The sequence below is a fragment of the Aristolochia californica genome, unplaced genomic scaffold, assembly GCF_029961685.1.
Source record: "Aristolochia californica isolate CCGP_79_NKW_82.1479 unplaced genomic scaffold, dmAriCali1.0.hap1 SCAF_6, whole genome shotgun sequence".
NCBI classification, from domain to species: domain Eukaryota; kingdom Viridiplantae; phylum Streptophyta; class Magnoliopsida; order Piperales; family Aristolochiaceae; genus Aristolochia; species Aristolochia californica.
In genome coordinates this window covers 2,501,752-2,519,264 of record NW_027182257.1, presented here as the reverse complement: position 1 = coordinate 2,519,264, position 17,513 = coordinate 2,501,752, and the positions used below count along the sequence as shown (strand labels likewise).

Here is a 17,513-nt window from a genome sequence, read left to right as displayed (position 1 = left end):
TGCCATTATTAGTTTAAAAAAATAATTAGTAAAAAAAAAATCAAAATTTTTTTTTCATTAACTATTTTTAAGAATAATAATGGTCAAATTCTTTTTTTTTTTCTTTTCCATGGGGTTGGAACAGACCTCTAGTGAAGGCTACTAAGCAAAATAGCTTAAATATACTTGTGGATAGAAGTTTGAGTACCTCCGATTAAACAACCCCCAGACCATCATACTTTGCAAGGGACCCTAGTATATCCAGTACCAAGAAATCAGAGGATTGGTTTTCTAAAAATGCATTAGATTTCTGGGGCTTAAAAATCACATATTGGAATTCACAATCACCATGGAACCTGGGATCTATTCAATCAACTGTGCCTTGTTAACTTCTCCAAAATGTTCATGAAGCAAACATGATTCAAGATACTTGATACCATGCTTGTCATGAATATGATGGTCCTCCATAGGGTTCAAGCATTCTGTTAATCCATCAAGCTAGCCTTTCCATTAGTCCAGCAGTGACATCCAGAACACTAAGATGACAATTTCAAGATTCAGAGTGATCTGGAGTAAACTACAGATTCCAGCAACCAATCACACTTCACCAATCCTAGATGCACCACAAACCACTCAAGTAACTTGCTCAAATGAACAGATAATTCAGCAAAGATCATCAACAACCAAAAGTCATATCTCACCCCCTAGAACTATACAGGATAACTACATTAAAAATCAACAACAACATGCGCTCAAGAAGTTACTAATTGTACCGAAAGTGTCTGATAATAAACAACAGGAGAAAGATATCCAAACCATGGCTGAAAGGATCAGTCCTACTTATTTCAGTGGAATGACAGAGAAAATTAGGCCATTATCTTTCTCTATAAACCTCCACGCCCACTAGAATAAAAGAGGTACTGATTCTGCAGGCCATAATGAATGAGAGCATGTTCATTCCATGTCATGGAATAAGGTAGAAGTATCCAGCAGGAATTCATCAATTTTTACATTCAAATCCATATCCACTCAACAGGATTTACACTGTACCAGCCCGCGATATGCCAACATCAATCTTAACAAACAGAAGGGCGGAAGCAATTTCCAGCATCTTTACATCAGGCCTTTATTCCTATAAGAGGAGGAGAACTCGCATCAATCTCCACAACGGTCACAGATATAAGTATACGTTGAACAAAAGATCGTGCCCAGTTTTGCTCTTGTTGAAACAACTTGGTTCTCGCGAAGACTTAATAAAAGATATGTAAATCAAACACAACAAGAAAAAGCACACCTACGTCTGTTTGGCATAAGAGGAAGAAGAAGGGGCACGCTTGTTGCGGAACATCATGTACCCGACAGGCAATACCACTCCGATCATCATAATTGCCGCTCCCATTATATATCGAATTGGGGAAGGCGGTTCTACCTCCAGTAATCTCCTTAGCTGCGATGAAAACAAAAAACAAAGTTAGCAGATCTCATTCGATAAACCAAGCCAAATTGTCTCCAATTGCTTCAGTCTCCGGAACAAGAACTCGGCATGAAAAGATGCACATCGAACAGATCAGCAAGATACGGTAAATGGTAAAGGAATTCTAGAAATTACAGGCATCTTCAGCGTCTTGCAGGTGATAGAGTTCTTGGAAGCGCTATTCCGCGGAATCTGAAACTTAGCAAGTTAAAAGGCTCTGATTGATTAACCGAACACCAATCTTCTGTCTTCCAAGGCAGGGGGAGGGGAGACAGAGACGCAACCAGAGAAGAGAGAGTACAAACAGCGAAGAAATGGGACATAATAGAGGTTGTTTCAGTTAAGGGGCCCGGGGCGGGTAGGCTTGAACCTGCCTCAACTGTGATCGAACCGGGGGAGAAAATTGACGGTGAACGTAAATTCGTCCCTACTTACTAAATTCCATTGCTCTGATTATGAAGAACATCATATGTATTTCAAAATTAATGGTGGGTGTTGCTTGTAGACAATTTGGAATGGTATCATTCCTGTTGTTGAGTGATATGTTGTGTTATACAAATACTTAGCCTAGGGAAGAGCTATTGAGCAGGGCGGTCATGTACAAAAGTCTTAAGATAGATTTCTAAGTATTTATTTGAAACTTCTGATTGACGATTAGTCTGTGGATAATAAGAACTACTCATATGTAGCGTGGTCCCTTTAAGCAAGAAAAAATCTTTCCAAAAAGAACTAATAGAGAAAGAATCTTATATAATAAGCAAGAACAATCACTAATTATTGTCGATGGCATCTCATGTAGTTTGAAAATTGAGTTGATCAATACTTAAACTACTTGAGATGTTATAGAATTAGCTGGGAGAGGTGATAAGTGATAGTATTTTGAAAATTGATCAACTATAACAAGAATTGTCGTGTAACCTTTGGTGTTAGATAAGCTTGTGATAAAGTTTGTGGCAATGTCTTCCCAAATTTGTTTGGAAGTGGCTGGAAGAGGCATATTGATGTGTTGTCAAATATTTTATTTGTTGACATATATTGCACTTTGATTACAATTCTGGAGAACATTCAAAGAAAACCAACATTACTGAGTGGTGAAATTCATAAAACAATGGTGTGGTTGTAATGGAGTTGTTTGTGACAACAATAATTTTTCAGTAAAAAAACACGAGTGCATAGTGTAATCTATAACCAATGGCAGTTAAAGCGTCTTGTTTTATCTTCGATGGATGTTTTTTGGTGTCCTCATCAATTAGGTTGTCTGCTTTCATCATGGGCATAAGGCTGAATGTGAGATAATAAAATTGGAACTGGGATTTAATAGTAAGTGGGTGGCTCGTGATAACGTGTCTACGACACTATTGGTGGTTCTGGAACGATATTGAATGTCAAACTCATAACCAATCGATTTGAATACCCAACACTACTGCTTGTTGCTTTGGTGTTTGCAATGTTTGATATGATGCCTAGACTATTGATAAGTTCTAAAGAAAAACTTTCGTTCAAAAAATAATGATGTCGTTTCTATACAACATGTGTGATTGCAAATATTTCTTGAACATATGTGGATGCAATTGTCAAATGCCTAGCCAATACAACCCAAAAGACTGGTCTATTAAGTGCAGAAAACCAAGTACCTAACCCATTAGTGGTAGACGGAACCACCTAGCTCTAACACCCACCGTTCCAGTTCCCTACCGCTTCACCCGGGATTCAAACGTGGAATGTGGTGCCCAAGATACCATGTCAAATGCCTAGCCAATACAACCCAAAAGACGGATCTGTTAAGTACGGAAAGCCAAGTACCTAACCCATCAGTGGTGGACGGAACCACCTAGCTCTAACACTCACCGTTCCCGTTCCCTACAGCTTCACCCGGGATTCGAATGCGGAACGTGGTGCCCAGCTCTGATACCATGTCAAATGCTTAGCCAATACAACCCAAAAGACCAGTTTGTTAAGCGTGGAAAGCCAAGTACCTAACCCATCAGTGCTGGATGGAACCACCTAGCTCTGACACCTACCGTTCTCGTTCCCTACCCCTTCACCAGGGATTCGAACGTGGAATGTGACCCATCAGTGGTGGACGGAACCACCTAGCTCTGACACCCACCGTTCTCGTTCCTTACCGCTTCACCCGGGATTCGAACGCGGAACGTGGTGCCCAGCTCTGATACCATGTCAAATGCCTAGCCAATACAACCCAAAAGACCGGTTTGTTAAGTGCAGAAAGCCAAGTACCTAACCCATCAGTGGTGGATGGAACCACCCAGGTGGACGAAACCACCTAGCTCTAACACCCACCGTTCTCGTTCCCTACCGCTTCACCCTGGATTCGAACGCAGAACGTGGTGCCCAACTCTGATACCTTGTCAAATGCCTAACCAATACAACGCAAAAGACCGGTTTGTTAAGTGCGAAAAACCAAGTACCTAACCCATCAGTGGTGGACGGAACCACCCAACTTTGATACCTACTGTTCCTGTTCCCTACCCCTTCACCCGAGATTCGAACGCGGAACGTGGTGTCCAACTCTGATACCATGTCAAACGCCTAACCAATACAACCCAAAAGACCGATCTGTTAAGTGCGGAAAGCCAAATACCTAACCCATCAGTGGTGAACGGAACCACCTAGCTTTGACAACAACTTTGCTTTTAGGCTTGAGATTCTTGTTAAATAAAACTATTAGACAAGCATTTAATAATACAACTCCTATTTCAAATCCAAAAGTATATGTTTTATGGTGAATGAAAGGGTGAAATCAAGTAATACAAATATTAGCATAGACAAATATGTAATAATATAACTCTTATTCCAATCCAAAAGTATATGTTTTATTGGTGAATGAAATGGTGAAATCAGGCAATACAAATATTAGCATAGATCTCAATGCTATTTTCAATCGGTGGAAAGTATTTTCTCCGTCTGTCCACTACATGAAACACCTTTTTGCAAGAGATTTGTATGTCGGCTTGTCTATTTAGCATATGACAACAAATCTCCTATGGATCAAGCTAATCTAAGAAATGCTCTTAAGTCCCATAGGGTAGTTGTTCTTGGCCCTTTCATAGAAACATTAATCTAAAGATGAATCCACAAATACATTGGTCGAGGCAATTATATGGCCCAAATAGGCAATTTGTTGTTGTCTAAAAAAATATTTCTCCCTATTTGCATTAAAATAGTATTGTCGGAGGGTGCTTAGTATTTGTGGTAGATGTTGGAGATGAAAATTTCATGTCAAACTGTAAATCAAACAGTCATAAAAAAACACTAGGATAAATATACAAAGGGTTAAAAAATGATTTTCATCACTTATTGAAATTTAGGATCATGGGAAAGACCCAATTGCATTACTAAATACTCCCATTGTCCTTCATCGGTTGGATAGGTACCAAGTGACAACACCCATTGCAACTGATCATTTCATCATTGCCTGTAGTAATTGAAATAAAAAGGAGTAGAAGCAAGGGTCAACTAGTTCAAGAACTTACCCAAAGATGATTGGATGAAATTGTGTGTATTCTCAAGTAATATCTATATCAACAATGAATTTACTGATGCAGATAATTATAGTGTCGGGGTGTACTAGCTCTTCACATGGCATTGTAGGATATTTTGGCAAACAACTGTGTGGACATGGGTGTGGGGTGGATTGGTTAGTTTGTCAATTTCAAATTCTTTTGGTAATAAGATGAAAATTTATGCTAACATTTGTGACTTGTTGTATATCATTCATCTTAATGAAAATATAAACCTTTCTTTCAACATTGTTGGACTTCAATGATCGGGTAATGTGATGCTTGAGGCTGCAATATTGTTGAACAAGAGGTAGCCTCGAATAATTAGCTAATGTTTCAAAATCCGTATAACATTGCGAAACCATGGATGATTGCATAAGTTTGGGTAAAACTGTTAAGTTATGGAGCCTAATTAACGCTTTACATTGAATCGGTACGCGGATCCACGATATATTGATTGTTGTTTCATTAAGGGTAGTTTAAAAATTTCATACTTGTATTATGGTTACCTTAGTTTTCTCTTTATATTTGGATACACCGCTTTTAGGGTTATCATCGAAGATTATTTTGATTTGCGGCTAATAAAGGTTTTTGTAATTTCTCTTGTAAATTACTTTATCTTCATAGTGAATTATTACATCGGTTGAAGAGAGGACGTAGTCTCACCTTAATGCGAATATGTATAAATTTTGTGTTTCTTGTACTTAGATTATTTTTCTTCTTTTATGATTATTATTAGAACATAACTCTTGTAATCGGGTGAAGTTGCTCCAAGACGAGAACTGGTTATTTTGGAACATCCATCCTAATTAAACTCAAGCAGCTGCCTTGCACGATTTTTAACCCAACTAAAACAAAGATTCTTTATCCTAGCACCACATGTCGACTTCCATCTGTCCGCACTGCAGAGTGATCTCTTTGAGACATTTCTCGTACGTTTAAAGGAATTTGATATCCAAAACAATCTCGTAGGGATCAACCTATCGATTGCGACATGCCGGAATTGGTGGTTCACATCTGTCGGATCCATATATGGCCGCGGTTAAGGCACCAAGGGAAACCACGCTACAGATAGAGAGATCAAACGCTTTCGCGCGCGGTGCGGCAGTCGGTAGCGGGAAGGCGTGCGTGTCGTGCGTCTCATCTCCATCTCCCCGATGAGCCGATGTCAATCCGAAGAGCTTCGAACGTCTTACAGATCGTTGGATTTCGTTCGAGGCCATTTAGTTCGTGGAAGTTACCAGGCCAATATCACGATGCCTCTTCCAATGCGACTCTGGGGATCCACGTCTTCAGGTGCCCGGTACATTACCTCTTTCTCCTCCCGTCTGAATACTATGTATGAATTTTGCGTTCGAGAGGTGTTCGGGGGTTATTATTGGCAATGCCTCCTGTATGTTCTGTTTCGGGTGTCGGGCTGAATCGTGGTTTGGATATTGTTTTGCTTGAAAAAATATTTTAGGACGCTGTGGGGATAGTTGCGAAGCTGTCGGAATGCATTGCCTCGCGTGGGGGGAATATACAGAGTATTGATGTCTTTGTACCGGAAAACAAGGAAATCTTCTATTCGAGATGGTTAGTTTTTCGTACTTCTTCAATCGTAATGAAATTAAAAAAAGAAAATTAAGCTGTAAACGGTTGAATTACATTGGACATTTAGTTATGTCTTTGAACTAGATGTGGACATGTAGTTTAGTACTGTTTTTTATGTTGTGGTTTTTACTTCACGTTTTGGGGTGACTAAGAGTTACAGTTGAAAAGTCAGAAACTGCATGAGCTTTTCTTTTCTTCTGCTTAAATTACTTGAAGTAATTTGTTATGTGAGGATGAAAAATTTAGAGTGAACCGTGGTTGTGTTTTCCATTACCTTTGCCTGCAAGTGTTGCTCATGCTTCTAATTAGATCTTGAACATGTGAGAGACGTTTAAATGCCTGGAATGAAGCGTTGTGGTACTGTTTATTATGAAGTCAGTAACCATGTGACTGTCCAATTCGTTTCCTCTAATCCAATGGCCTTTCTTGGTTAGGATAATCTGTCCTCTGTTTTTTTCCTTTTGTTCAAAAGTGTTAAGTTGGGTCATCCCAAAATGACTAGTCTACTTTGGAAACCTCTTTTCTAACTAATAAACTCAAAACTTTTGTACTTGGGACTATTTGTGTAGGCCCTCTTTTGTGGCTTTACAAGTAGATAATTTAGGTGTAGGCCTTCTTTTGTGGCTCTACAAGTGGATAGTTTAGGTGTATGCGCTTTTTGTGGCTTTACAACTGGATAATTTAGGTGTAGGACCACATATGAGTACCCGCTCTGATACCATGTAAAATAGGTGATTTGGGAAGAAAATAGAAGAGGATTGTTTTTTCGTCATTTTGTAAATTTTCACTTAAACCCTGATTATAAAGAAGTAGGAAAGGCCTTTTTAGCTCGGATTCTAAGGCAGAAAAGCTGCATCTCTTCCAGAAATCTTTTTCTTCTTCTATTTTCTCCCCAAATCACCTATTTTTCAAAAAGTAATTCACTTATCATTTGAAATGATTTGAAAATCAAGAGAGCTCACCATTCCCATTATTCTAAATTCAAATGAAGGAGCTATACCATCCATATTAACATCTCATTTCGCGAGGTGCAATTCTTCACCTCTTATCCAAATATATTTTGCAAAAATTGTACAAAAGTTTTCAAACTTTTATGCTTGAAAGTGTTTTTTTCTGCTTTGACTGGTGCTGATAGGATAAATGTTTTAAGAAATGAGATATTTGGAAGAGTTTCTATCCCAATTGCTAATTTTAGCTATCCTGTAAACTATGATCAAAACACGGAGTTTTGACCTCTATAATATACATTGACAGCTCAACAGACTATGCAGTGCTCATCTCAGTTACTTGCAATTTAACATTCCCTAGCACTTTTCCGACACCAAATTTTGATATATAAGCTTTGTAGTAGTTTCATTTTATGATGGTATTTGTTGTCCTGTTTTATGGGCATTGCTTTTCAAGTAAAGATGCTTTCCAAGTAGTTCGCTCTAATGTTTTTTATTTCTGATACTGGTTTTCTCAGTGAATTTGTCTTTGATCCCATTCGCTGGTCTCGAGCATCAATTGATGAAGACTTTGCAAAACTGTCAAAGACATTTAATGCAGTGAAATCTGCAGTGCGTGTTCCTTTTGTAGACCCGAAGTATAAGATTGCAATTCTTGCTTCTAAGCAGGTGAATTACTTTTCTTTGTCCCAGTTTCAAGGATGATCATTGAACTATTAAATGGTTTGTTAGGAATTAATGGTTCTTTCATTCTGATTATTGCTTTTCATGCTTAAAATGAAGGGGGCATGACCAATGGGATGATGGTTCGTTCAATAACATATGTTACGTGAATTGGGTGAAAACTTTATCTTGTTGCAGGACCATTGTCTGGTGGATTTGTTATATGGATGGCAAGAGGGAAGATTGCCTGTGGATATAACTTGTGTGATAAGGTGACAGAACTTGAGAATCTTGTAAGATGATTTACTTTTGAATATTACGTTTTGACCTTGAATGTCTTTGCAGTAATCATCAGAGAGCTCCAAACACTCATGTTACTCGATTTCTGGAAAGGCATAGAATTCCATATTATTACTTGCCTACAACTTCAGGAAACAAAGGAGAAGATGGGTTATTGGAGTTGGTCACAGATACTGACTTTCTTGTGCTTGCAAGATACATGCAGGTCGCTCACTTTCTTATCTTGATGTGTGTATTGCAAACCTTACCTGAATGACTTTCTGTCATGCCTGAGACTGTAACTTGTTGGATTTTGTAGATATTGTCTGAAAAGTTTTTGGAGAGCTATGGGAAGGATGTAATAAATATTCATCATGGGCTTCTTCCATCATTCAAGGGTGGGAATCCTTCTAAGCAGGTCTAATGTTCTTACTTGTTTTTTCAGGCATCTAGATTTATGATATCTTTTGAGCTTGTTTGGTAAAAAAAGAGAGGATATCTGAATTTTCTTTACAACTTCCAGGCTTATGATGCTGGTGTTAAATTGATTGGTGCAACAAGTCACTTTGTGACTGAAGAACTTGATGGAGGTCCCATTATTGAACAGATGGTGATGTTGTTTTCCACATTAACCTTGTAAAAGATTCATATTGATATAATGATATGTACTAAATGAATCAAAGTATCATGAATATTTTACCTAGTATGATGGTACCAACTAAAACTTTTGGAGTTGTACGTCTATGGTTGCAGGTTGAACAAGTTTCGCACCGTGATAGCCTCCGCAGCTTTGTGCAGAAATCGGAGAACCTTGAGAAACAATGCTTATGGAAGGCAATAAGATCATATTGTGAGCTTCGGGTGCTACGCTATGAAGAAAACAAGACTGTTGTATTCTGAAAGGAAAAATTAATGTAAATGGTCTCATCTGTGTTAAGTTTTCTAATTCATTCAACAAAATTACTTATTTTTTCCACTCTTTGCCTACTTTGACTCTACAATCAGACGCTTCTCCTCCCCATTTATTGTCGAAGTAGGCTGGTCCATAATCATCAGCTGGCCCAACGGGAACAAATGTCTGTCAGGCAGATTTTTTATGTATGTTAATGAGATTAGAAGATATTTGTCATAATCCATTGGCTAGGAAGGGGGTTATGTCAAAACACCTTGTTGTTGGTTCCTTTATCTTTGATGTTTTTTATGTTTTAGCTTATCTTTGTTGCTGTTCTCCCTCTCTTCTTTATGAAGTTCCCTGACTGTACTTCCCTTCGTGGGTTTTTTTTCTTAATAAATTTCGTCTTTCCATCTTCTTCTTACAGGTACAATCTCATAAATTGCTAATTTCCTTGTTTGGGATTTGAAATTTTAATGCCATTTTTATGGTTTCCAGTTGGTTACTTTACTGCAGGTAGATTGCAGGGAGAACTTTCAATGACCTCAGAGAATCAGAACTTTCACTGCATCATTCTCAACAACAGCTCGATGCACTTTTGGCGTCCGTAAGTAGTAGAATAACAAAAATTCAATTATTGATTTGCCATCAATATGAATATGCTTATAGCAGTGAGGTTAGATTGTTTATGTCAATGTGCTCTTGAGGTCCTTAAGCAGCAGTAGGATCAATTTTTTAATTATTGATTTCCCATGAACATTCAATATGAATATGGCAGTGAGATTAGATTGTTCATATCTCTTCAGCATTTGCTAGTTCTCTTGCTTATTAAGTTCAATGTTTATATAATCTCTGTGATTTCTCAATTGATACAGAATTGGCAACTAACCACGTCTATGAAATGCATGGCTTGTGTCAGTTTCGTAACTACAGTAGTGATTTGATCATTTAGCATAGAAGCGTAGTTTTTGCAACAAGAGAGAATTAACTGCATTCTTTTACATTTTGAAGCATTTCTCGAATGCTGTCAACCCATTTCTGCTGCTGAGTCTTGCTTTTGCATTCAAACTCCAGAATTCCTTTGTGCTGTTCTCAAGCCGAAATAACCTCTCTTCCCTGCCTTCACCTCTTCCTATCCCAGGTCATGCTGGGATCTCGTCAGAGACGCCATAAACCACAGCTAATGATAAAATGCATATTTATATTCCATCATAGAAAATTTTCATGCCAATGATTCTCGAAATCCATTATTTTTCAACATGATTACTAGGACAATAGAACACTTAGACAGTGTTTGGAACTCACAGAAAAGAAAAGAAATGAAAAAAAAAGGAGAAGAAAATTATTTTCTATTATTTAGCAATAGAGAATCATTAAGAGAAAAGAAAATAAGAGAGAATAAATTTTCTCTCACAAAATGATGAAATTTAGGGTGAAAATAAAAGAAATGGAAAATTGAAAGAAAATCTTAATCATCAAAATTTTAAAATATTACTAATTTTATTTTCTTTTCATTTTTCACTTGTATCCAACCAAAAGAAATTATATTTCTCTTCAATTTTCTCTTTCATTTTCCATGGGCATCCAAACAAGAAAAAAACTTTTTTTTTTTTTTTTTTTCTCTCCACTTTCTATATTTCCAAAAACAGCAGTAGTTAATAATTTTTCTCACAAAATTATGCAATTTAGGGAGAAAAAAGAGATAGTAGAAACTTTGAGAGAAAATTTTAATCATCAAAATTTTAAAATATTACTAATTTGCTTTTCTTCTTCATTTTCCATGTGTATCCAAACAAGAGAAACTAAATTTTTCTTCCATTTTCTCTCTCATTTTCCATGGGCATCCAAACAAGAGAAAAGAAACCTTTTTTCTTTTCTTTTTTCTTCTCTTTATCTTTATCTTTATCTTTCTCTTTCTCTTTCTCTTTCTCTTTCTCTTTCTTTTCTTTTCTCCCCACTCTCTGTATTCCAAATAAAACCTTACTCTTTTTCTTCTTCGAGAATGCACCTCCAACATGCTTGCTTTTGAGCTTAACAATGACCTGTGAAATTCATTTCATAATTCCATCAAAACACTTCATATCTTGAGTATCTCTGGTGCAGTTACCCTTTTTCTTTGTTTTATGATATATACCTGAGAACTGTTTTTGACATATACAGAGACTCGCTTCCAGTGAAGTAAACCTGCAGGTTCCATGAACTGATTCATCAGTACTTCCTATTTTCAAAACAGATTGAAGGAATGAGGATGAACTGAAGCAAGAACTCGGATACAAGATAAAGAGCTTCAAATTTAACCTTTTCCTGAGCGATTCAATAGCTTGCCCTCTTTGCATGAAACGACAGAGCTGCTGTTATTTGGCTCTGTTCCTCTGGTACTAACAAGATGACAAGTTGCACAACGCCTTTGTCATAGGGAATTATAGCAGAGTTATGTCTCCCTTCTCTGTGAGTTCTCGCTTTCAAGGCCGCGGCTCCTCGTAGAGCTTAATTCGCATTATTCAAAACGGAAATCAATGATCAATTTGATGATGGTTCTTTATTCTGAATTCTGAAAAGTTCCAAACATAAACTCTGACCTGTTGCAGCAGCAGCGATCATGGTCATCAATTCACTCGGGTTTCTAACATCCACTGCAGATCTGACCAGGGATGCCACCTGTTCACGATCAGCTCCGGCGAGTTGTGCCATTTCCACGCAGTGCGAAGCCAGGAGCTCTGTCGCCGTCGCCATGGCCGTCCCCATTTTCGAATTTGAATGTTCTGCATTCGCAGCAGCAGATATGGACGCTATAGCTGCTGCAACTCCAGCCACGGACACGGCAGCGTGAATTCGAGCATTGTCCATGCGTGCCCGCTCTTTCCTTTTCAACTTGTTACTACTCAACTCCCGGTAATGAAACCAGTCTCCGATCGACGCCCGGAACGACTGGATCCGATCAATGGTCTGAAATATCAAAAGATCACCTGAGTCAAACAATAGGAGGTCAGAAAATCACACCTGCAACCGACAACTTACCTCTTGGGAGGTAACAAAGCTTTCAGAAATAACATCGGGCCTCTTGTCTCCAACTGATGATTTCTTCTTCTGTGCAAGTGCTTTAGAGATTTCAGCAGCGGAAGCGCTCCAGGATCTTGACAGAAATTCCATCGGTTCCTTCGGCGTTTCAGGAGGAGGGATCCTATACATTTCCAGACCTCCCTCCACCTCTTCAGAACTCCTCAATTCCAACCAATCTCCCATCTCGTCACTGGTCCTAAATTCTGCAAATCAGAAAGCTCCACTCTCCATCATCATACAAATACCCAAAACCATAAACAGTAAAAATTCTCCCCACAGCCCGTCCCCATATATACAAACACGAGCGGAGAAACACAGGAAGTCGAAGCAGGAAAGCAGAAGTGGAAACGAGAAGCGACCGACGCCTCGTGCGTGATTACTACTACTCCCTCTGGTTCTCGTATCAAAATTCCGAGATTAAAAAACCACGAAAAGGGGTGAGCGTGTCCAGGAAATGTCCAACGTTGGACTCCATTCTTTATACAGTCGCAAAAAACCATTCCCCATCTTAAAAGGAAGAAGACGAGCAAGCCCGGACGGTTTTGCTGTAACGGGGACACCCTTTTCCTTCAATTATGATGAAGAGACGTGTCCTGGCAGACCAATTTACGAACATATTTCCTAGACAGGGGCCCGCCCACGGGAAGCTCGGTTGGCTTTCGAGGAATTTTTGAATAGAAACCTTTCATTGGTTCTATTTGAGAAGAGGTCCCAGCCATGTGACTAGTGGGGAGCTCTTCAAATTTGCTGCTCCAATTGGAGCAGCTATAAAATCGGATGTCACCAACAGGCTTCTCCCTCCACGATGTAGATCTCGTGTAAACATCTGTTGTGTCATGATCGGAGGGCACTGGTGCTGACAAGGTAAGGGTCCATAGATTTATTGGTGATAGTGGTCGTAGATATTTATTTTGGGGTCTAGGGTAAATGTTAATTTTTATGGCCAATACAGAAACCTCAGATATCAAGGGATGGAGAGACCATGAATACTTAGTGAAGACTTAGTGGGGATGGCCAATACATAAGCATCGTCGCTCATGTCGGACCAAAAGTAGTAGATCCGATGACCAGAAAAAAAGCTTTCGCATCGTGTCTCTTAGTCAATTGTCGGTCATTGTAATCCACCATGGAATCCCTTTTTTCTGCATCTTTACCGCCTCACACGGCGACGAAAAGGCAAACCAGTTGTTTTCGAATTTCACTTTTCATCATCATCATCGGGTGAGTAGGGTTGCAGATTATGCCTTGCTTGATTCGAAAACACTGCCGGCGCATCCTCTTTTATGGAAGAGTACTGTTTACAGTTCCGACTTTAAAGCATTAGATTCCTTTCGATGGGATGGGACAACCCAGAAGTGCGTTCATCTTTTCTTACATGTGATGGCCTTTTCAGTTTTCCTCGTGCGCTCATCTTTTCTATCTTCTTTGTGGCGCTCATCGTTTCTTACATGTGATAGACATTTTCAGTTTTCCTCCCTACTCTGTTCAAGGTTTTTACAGTTTTTTTATGTTGCATGAAAATTCCTGCAACTTTTGAAGGCGGTTGAAATCGGCAGCGACAAGAGGCACAGAAAATCCCTGTGACCTTGTCTACAAAGCTCGTTAGCCATTTGGCTTTCAGGAAATGATTTACACCCTCTTATTGCACAAGTGAAATTACTTGTTAGCTCACTGTTTAAGTGGATTTCACTTTGTTGTTTTTCCTCTTTCTTCTTCTAGCTCTTGGTGTCTTCGTCCTCCAGTTCGACCCGCCCACCAACAAGTTTTATCGACCCTCTCTTTGTTCCTCTCGTGGGCGCTTCCCTATTGACAATCCCTCTCTCTCACTGACGCCGGGTTCTAAGCTTCAAAGCCTGTCGACGCCTACTAGTTTCAAGTAGGGGTGGCTTCGAACCGAGCCGGTTCGCGAGCTGGCTCGGTTCGGTTCGGTTTGATTCGTCATTTAACGAGTTCGAGCCGAGCACCGAAATCGGCTCGTTTACCTTAACGAGCCGAGCTAGACCGAAGCTAGGTTCGGTTCGTCGACTCGCGAGCCGGCTCGAAATGAGTCGGATCGGTATGACTTGGTAACGGGTCGCGAGCGAGCGGGGGAGCGGGAGCGAAAGCGAAAGCGAGGGGGGGAAAAATTTTTCCTCCCCCCTCGTCACCGCCGATCCCTCCCATCGATTGTTGTCGCCGCCTCTACCACCGTCGTAGCTGTTCGCCGGCGTCTATACCGCCGTCGCAGCTTCTCGCCGGCCGCCTCTGTGGCCATTCGTTCAATTTTTTGCTCTCCTCGCCGTCGCCTTTGTTTTCGTCGCCGCCGACTCCGTCGTGGTCGTCATCCTCAACGATAGGTCCTCCCCGGCGCCGTAACCCCCTTCCCTCCGCGTCTCGGCGGAAAACCAGAACAGGGGAGAAATAATCTCCCCCTTCCCTCGCGAGAAGATGATCTCGCACGTGCGATTTCGCAAGTGCAAGATCATAAAATAAAAAAATAAAAAAAAAAACTTTTTCCTTTGGAAAAAATTAAAAATAAATTTTATAGAAATAATTTTCTATAAACTATTAATGTCTCATGTTTGTTTTTCTAATTGAAATTTTGTATTAAAAATCATATAATTTTCTAAGTAAGATTTTTCGTACCAAGATGGGGTAAAAAACTGTATGGAAAATTTTTGAATAAGTATTTAACAGTTGATGCTGTAATACTTTTAGCATGAAGCAATTTTCATTGCAATTTTGTGTTTGATATTTTATTTAATTAAAAATTTATCGATAAGTATAATAATATATTAGATTGATTATTAATTTTTATTTATTTCCCTAGAAGAGACAATAAAAGGTCCATTTAACTTTCCTAAGAAAATTTTAAAATATTTCTTTTAATTTTCTAATAAGTCACTAATAGTAATAAGATTTTATTTAAAGGTTTTTTTGGGAATATGTATCATAGGAAAAATATTTTTAGTTTTTCCTAGAATATAAATTTTTATCTAAGGGCACTAAGGACGCCATAACAAATTATGGCCAGATTCAAAAATTACAAAACAAGCTAAACAACAATTGGAGTAAAAAATATTAATATTGGTGCATTTTAATCCATTATTGAAATTCAATCCTGAACCGCCCCTATCATTATATTTTTTAAAAATGTATGCATAATTTTATATATAATTTATTCAAAGCCACCCCTACGTGCGAGATCATAAACAAGGAAAAAAAAAACTTTTTGTCCTTTCCTCATGGCTCTTAAATAAATTGAAAAGATATTTTAGTAGAAATACGTTTCTAAAGACTATTAGTGGTTTTTTCAATAAATGTTGAAAAGACATTTTTAATAGAAATATAGGGACCATTAGTGCCTTATATTTTTTCAAAATATTTTTTTAATTATAAATTCTTTTTAAAAAATCATATAATTTTCCAAGTAAGATTTTCTTGCCAAGGTGGGTTAGAAAACCATATAGAAAAATTTTGAATAAGTATTTGACAGTTAATGATATAATACTTTGAGCATGAAGCAATTTTCATAGCAATTTTGTGTTTGACATTTTATGTAATTAAAAATTTATCGATAAGTATAATAATATATTAGATTAATTATTAATTTTTATTTATTTCCTTAGAAAAGGCAATAAGAGGTCCATTTAACTTTCCTAAGAAAAATTTAAAATATTTCTTGTAATTTTCTAGTAAGTCTGTAATAGTAATAGGATTTTATTTAAAGGATTTATAGTTTTTATTTGGGTGATTGTAAATTGATAGTGATATTTTATTTAATTTTGTTGTGTTTGATTATTGTATGGAGTTTATTTATAATGTTATGCAGTGTTTGGAGTGTTTAGATTATTTTATGGAGTGTATAAACAATTTCATGAAGTGTTTATGGAATGTATAGACAATTTTATGGAGTGTTTATGGAGTGTTTATGCAGGTATTATGTATATTGATTATGCCCAATTTTAAGCAGAGGTCATGCCAAATTTTATACAAGTATTATATATATTATGTTCAATTTTAAGTAGAGGTTATGCCCAATTTTATGTAAAGGTCATGCCCAATTTTATGTAAAATGTATGTATAATTTTATATACATTTTATTCGATATATATTTTTTGAAAAGTTTTAAATGTATGTTGAGGCTCGAGCTCGGCTCGAACTCGTTGGACTCGAGCTCGATAAAAATTTTAGGCTCGAGACGAGGCTCGGCTCGAAATATTTAAATCAAGCTCAACTCGAACATAAGCAGGTTCGGACTCGACTCGGCTCGATGCCACCCCTAGTTTCAAGCTGCAACGCCTTCCTCTCAACCCTATCCCCACTTATCTCAAGTCGTTGTTAAATCTTATTGTTCTCGACCTTTCATCCAACTATGTCACCAGCCCTATCTTGCCTCAGTTCGCCTACTGCGCCTACCTCAATCACATCGACCTCCACAATAATCAATTCATTGGTCCCATTCTGTAGCAATTGGGTATGTTGGACAGCCTATCCTCTTTTATTGTCCCCGGATTGTGTTTCCTCTGCCACCAGTAAAACACAGGGGTTTGTGAGACATGGCAATCGTGGGGATTGGATTGGGGAGTACTTTTTTCTTCTTTTTTGTTATTTTTCTATCAATATATTAGCTCTAAGTTGTCAGCTAAAACCATTTGTTATGATTCCAAAAGCTTTCAAATCAGTCTCTAATTACTCTTTTCTTTTTTTTTCTTTTCTTTTTTTTTCTTTTTTTTTTCTGACAAGTATAAACTAATTCAGTTGGCTTTTAATGGAAATACTCATCTTATTTTATTGAAAATTAATATTCTAATTAATGGATTTAAATTAATAGATTTTATTAATATTTTTTTATTAAAGGATTTTAATTGTAATACTCATATAATTTTATTAAGAAAATACCCTATTTATTTATTTATTATATTCATGATATTTAATATAAATTTATATTACTAATTTAAGAGTGATAATTAAGATATCATAAAAGTAAGAATTTGATCAACTATATAGAGTATAATTAATTAAATTAATATTTTTTAATTTTTTAATTATTGTATCAATTTAGACTAATATTCTTATTAATGGATTTAAATTAATATATTTTATTAATATTTTTTTATTAAAGG

The 17,513-nt window shown here is 37.6% G+C and overlaps 1 protein-coding gene, 1 long non-coding RNA gene and 1 pseudogene across 3 annotated transcripts; 1 reads left to right on the top strand and 2 right to left on the bottom strand.

The window, feature by feature from the left end:
• Positions 1-605: 605 nt before the first annotated feature.
• Positions 606-1,736, bottom strand: LOC137934178 (uncharacterized). Its single transcript, XR_011109160.1, has 3 exons — positions 1,589-1,736; positions 1,278-1,426; positions 606-1,111 (listed from the first exon to the last, which is right to left on the bottom strand). It is a non-coding gene; the product is annotated as an uncharacterized lncRNA (long non-coding RNA).
• Positions 1,737-6,054: 4,318 nt separating this feature from the next.
• Positions 6,055-9,754, top strand: LOC137934880 (formyltetrahydrofolate deformylase 2, mitochondrial-like). 2 transcript variants are annotated; one of them, XM_068779443.1, is made up of 9 exons: positions 6,055-6,277; positions 6,437-6,549; positions 8,033-8,183; positions 8,376-8,449; positions 8,523-8,682; positions 8,776-8,874; positions 8,980-9,066; positions 9,210-9,347; positions 9,462-9,754. In XM_068779443.1, exons 1-9 carry the CDS (start codon positions 6,140-6,142, stop codon positions 9,561-9,563), a joined length of 1,062 nt encoding a protein of 353 aa, XP_068635544.1. In that variant the 5' UTR covers positions 6,055-6,139; the 3' UTR covers positions 9,564-9,754. The 2 variants fall into 2 exon arrangements, with proteins under 2 accessions (XP_068635544.1, XP_068635545.1); XM_068779444.1 differs by having other exon boundaries at positions 9,210-9,548.
• Positions 9,755-10,207: 453 nt separating this feature from the next.
• On the bottom strand, positions 10,208-12,872 carry LOC137935114 (VAN3-binding protein-like; annotated as a pseudogene).
• Between the last annotated feature and the right edge of the window lie 4,641 nt (positions 12,873-17,513).

Excerpts from the sequence above, each read along its gene's own strand:
- LOC137934880 (XM_068779443.1), top strand. The coding sequence starts at position 6,140 with ATGTCAATCCGAAGAGCTTCGAACGTCTTACAGATCGTTGGATTTCGT. Across the intron at positions 6,550-8,032 it reads GAAATCTTCTATTCGAGATG|TGAATTTGTCTTTGATCCCA; the intron begins GTTAGTTTTTCG and ends TGGTTTTCTCAG. Across the intron at positions 9,067-9,209 it reads GTCCCATTATTGAACAGATG|GTTGAACAAGTTTCGCACCG; the intron begins GTGATGTTGTTT and ends CTATGGTTGCAG.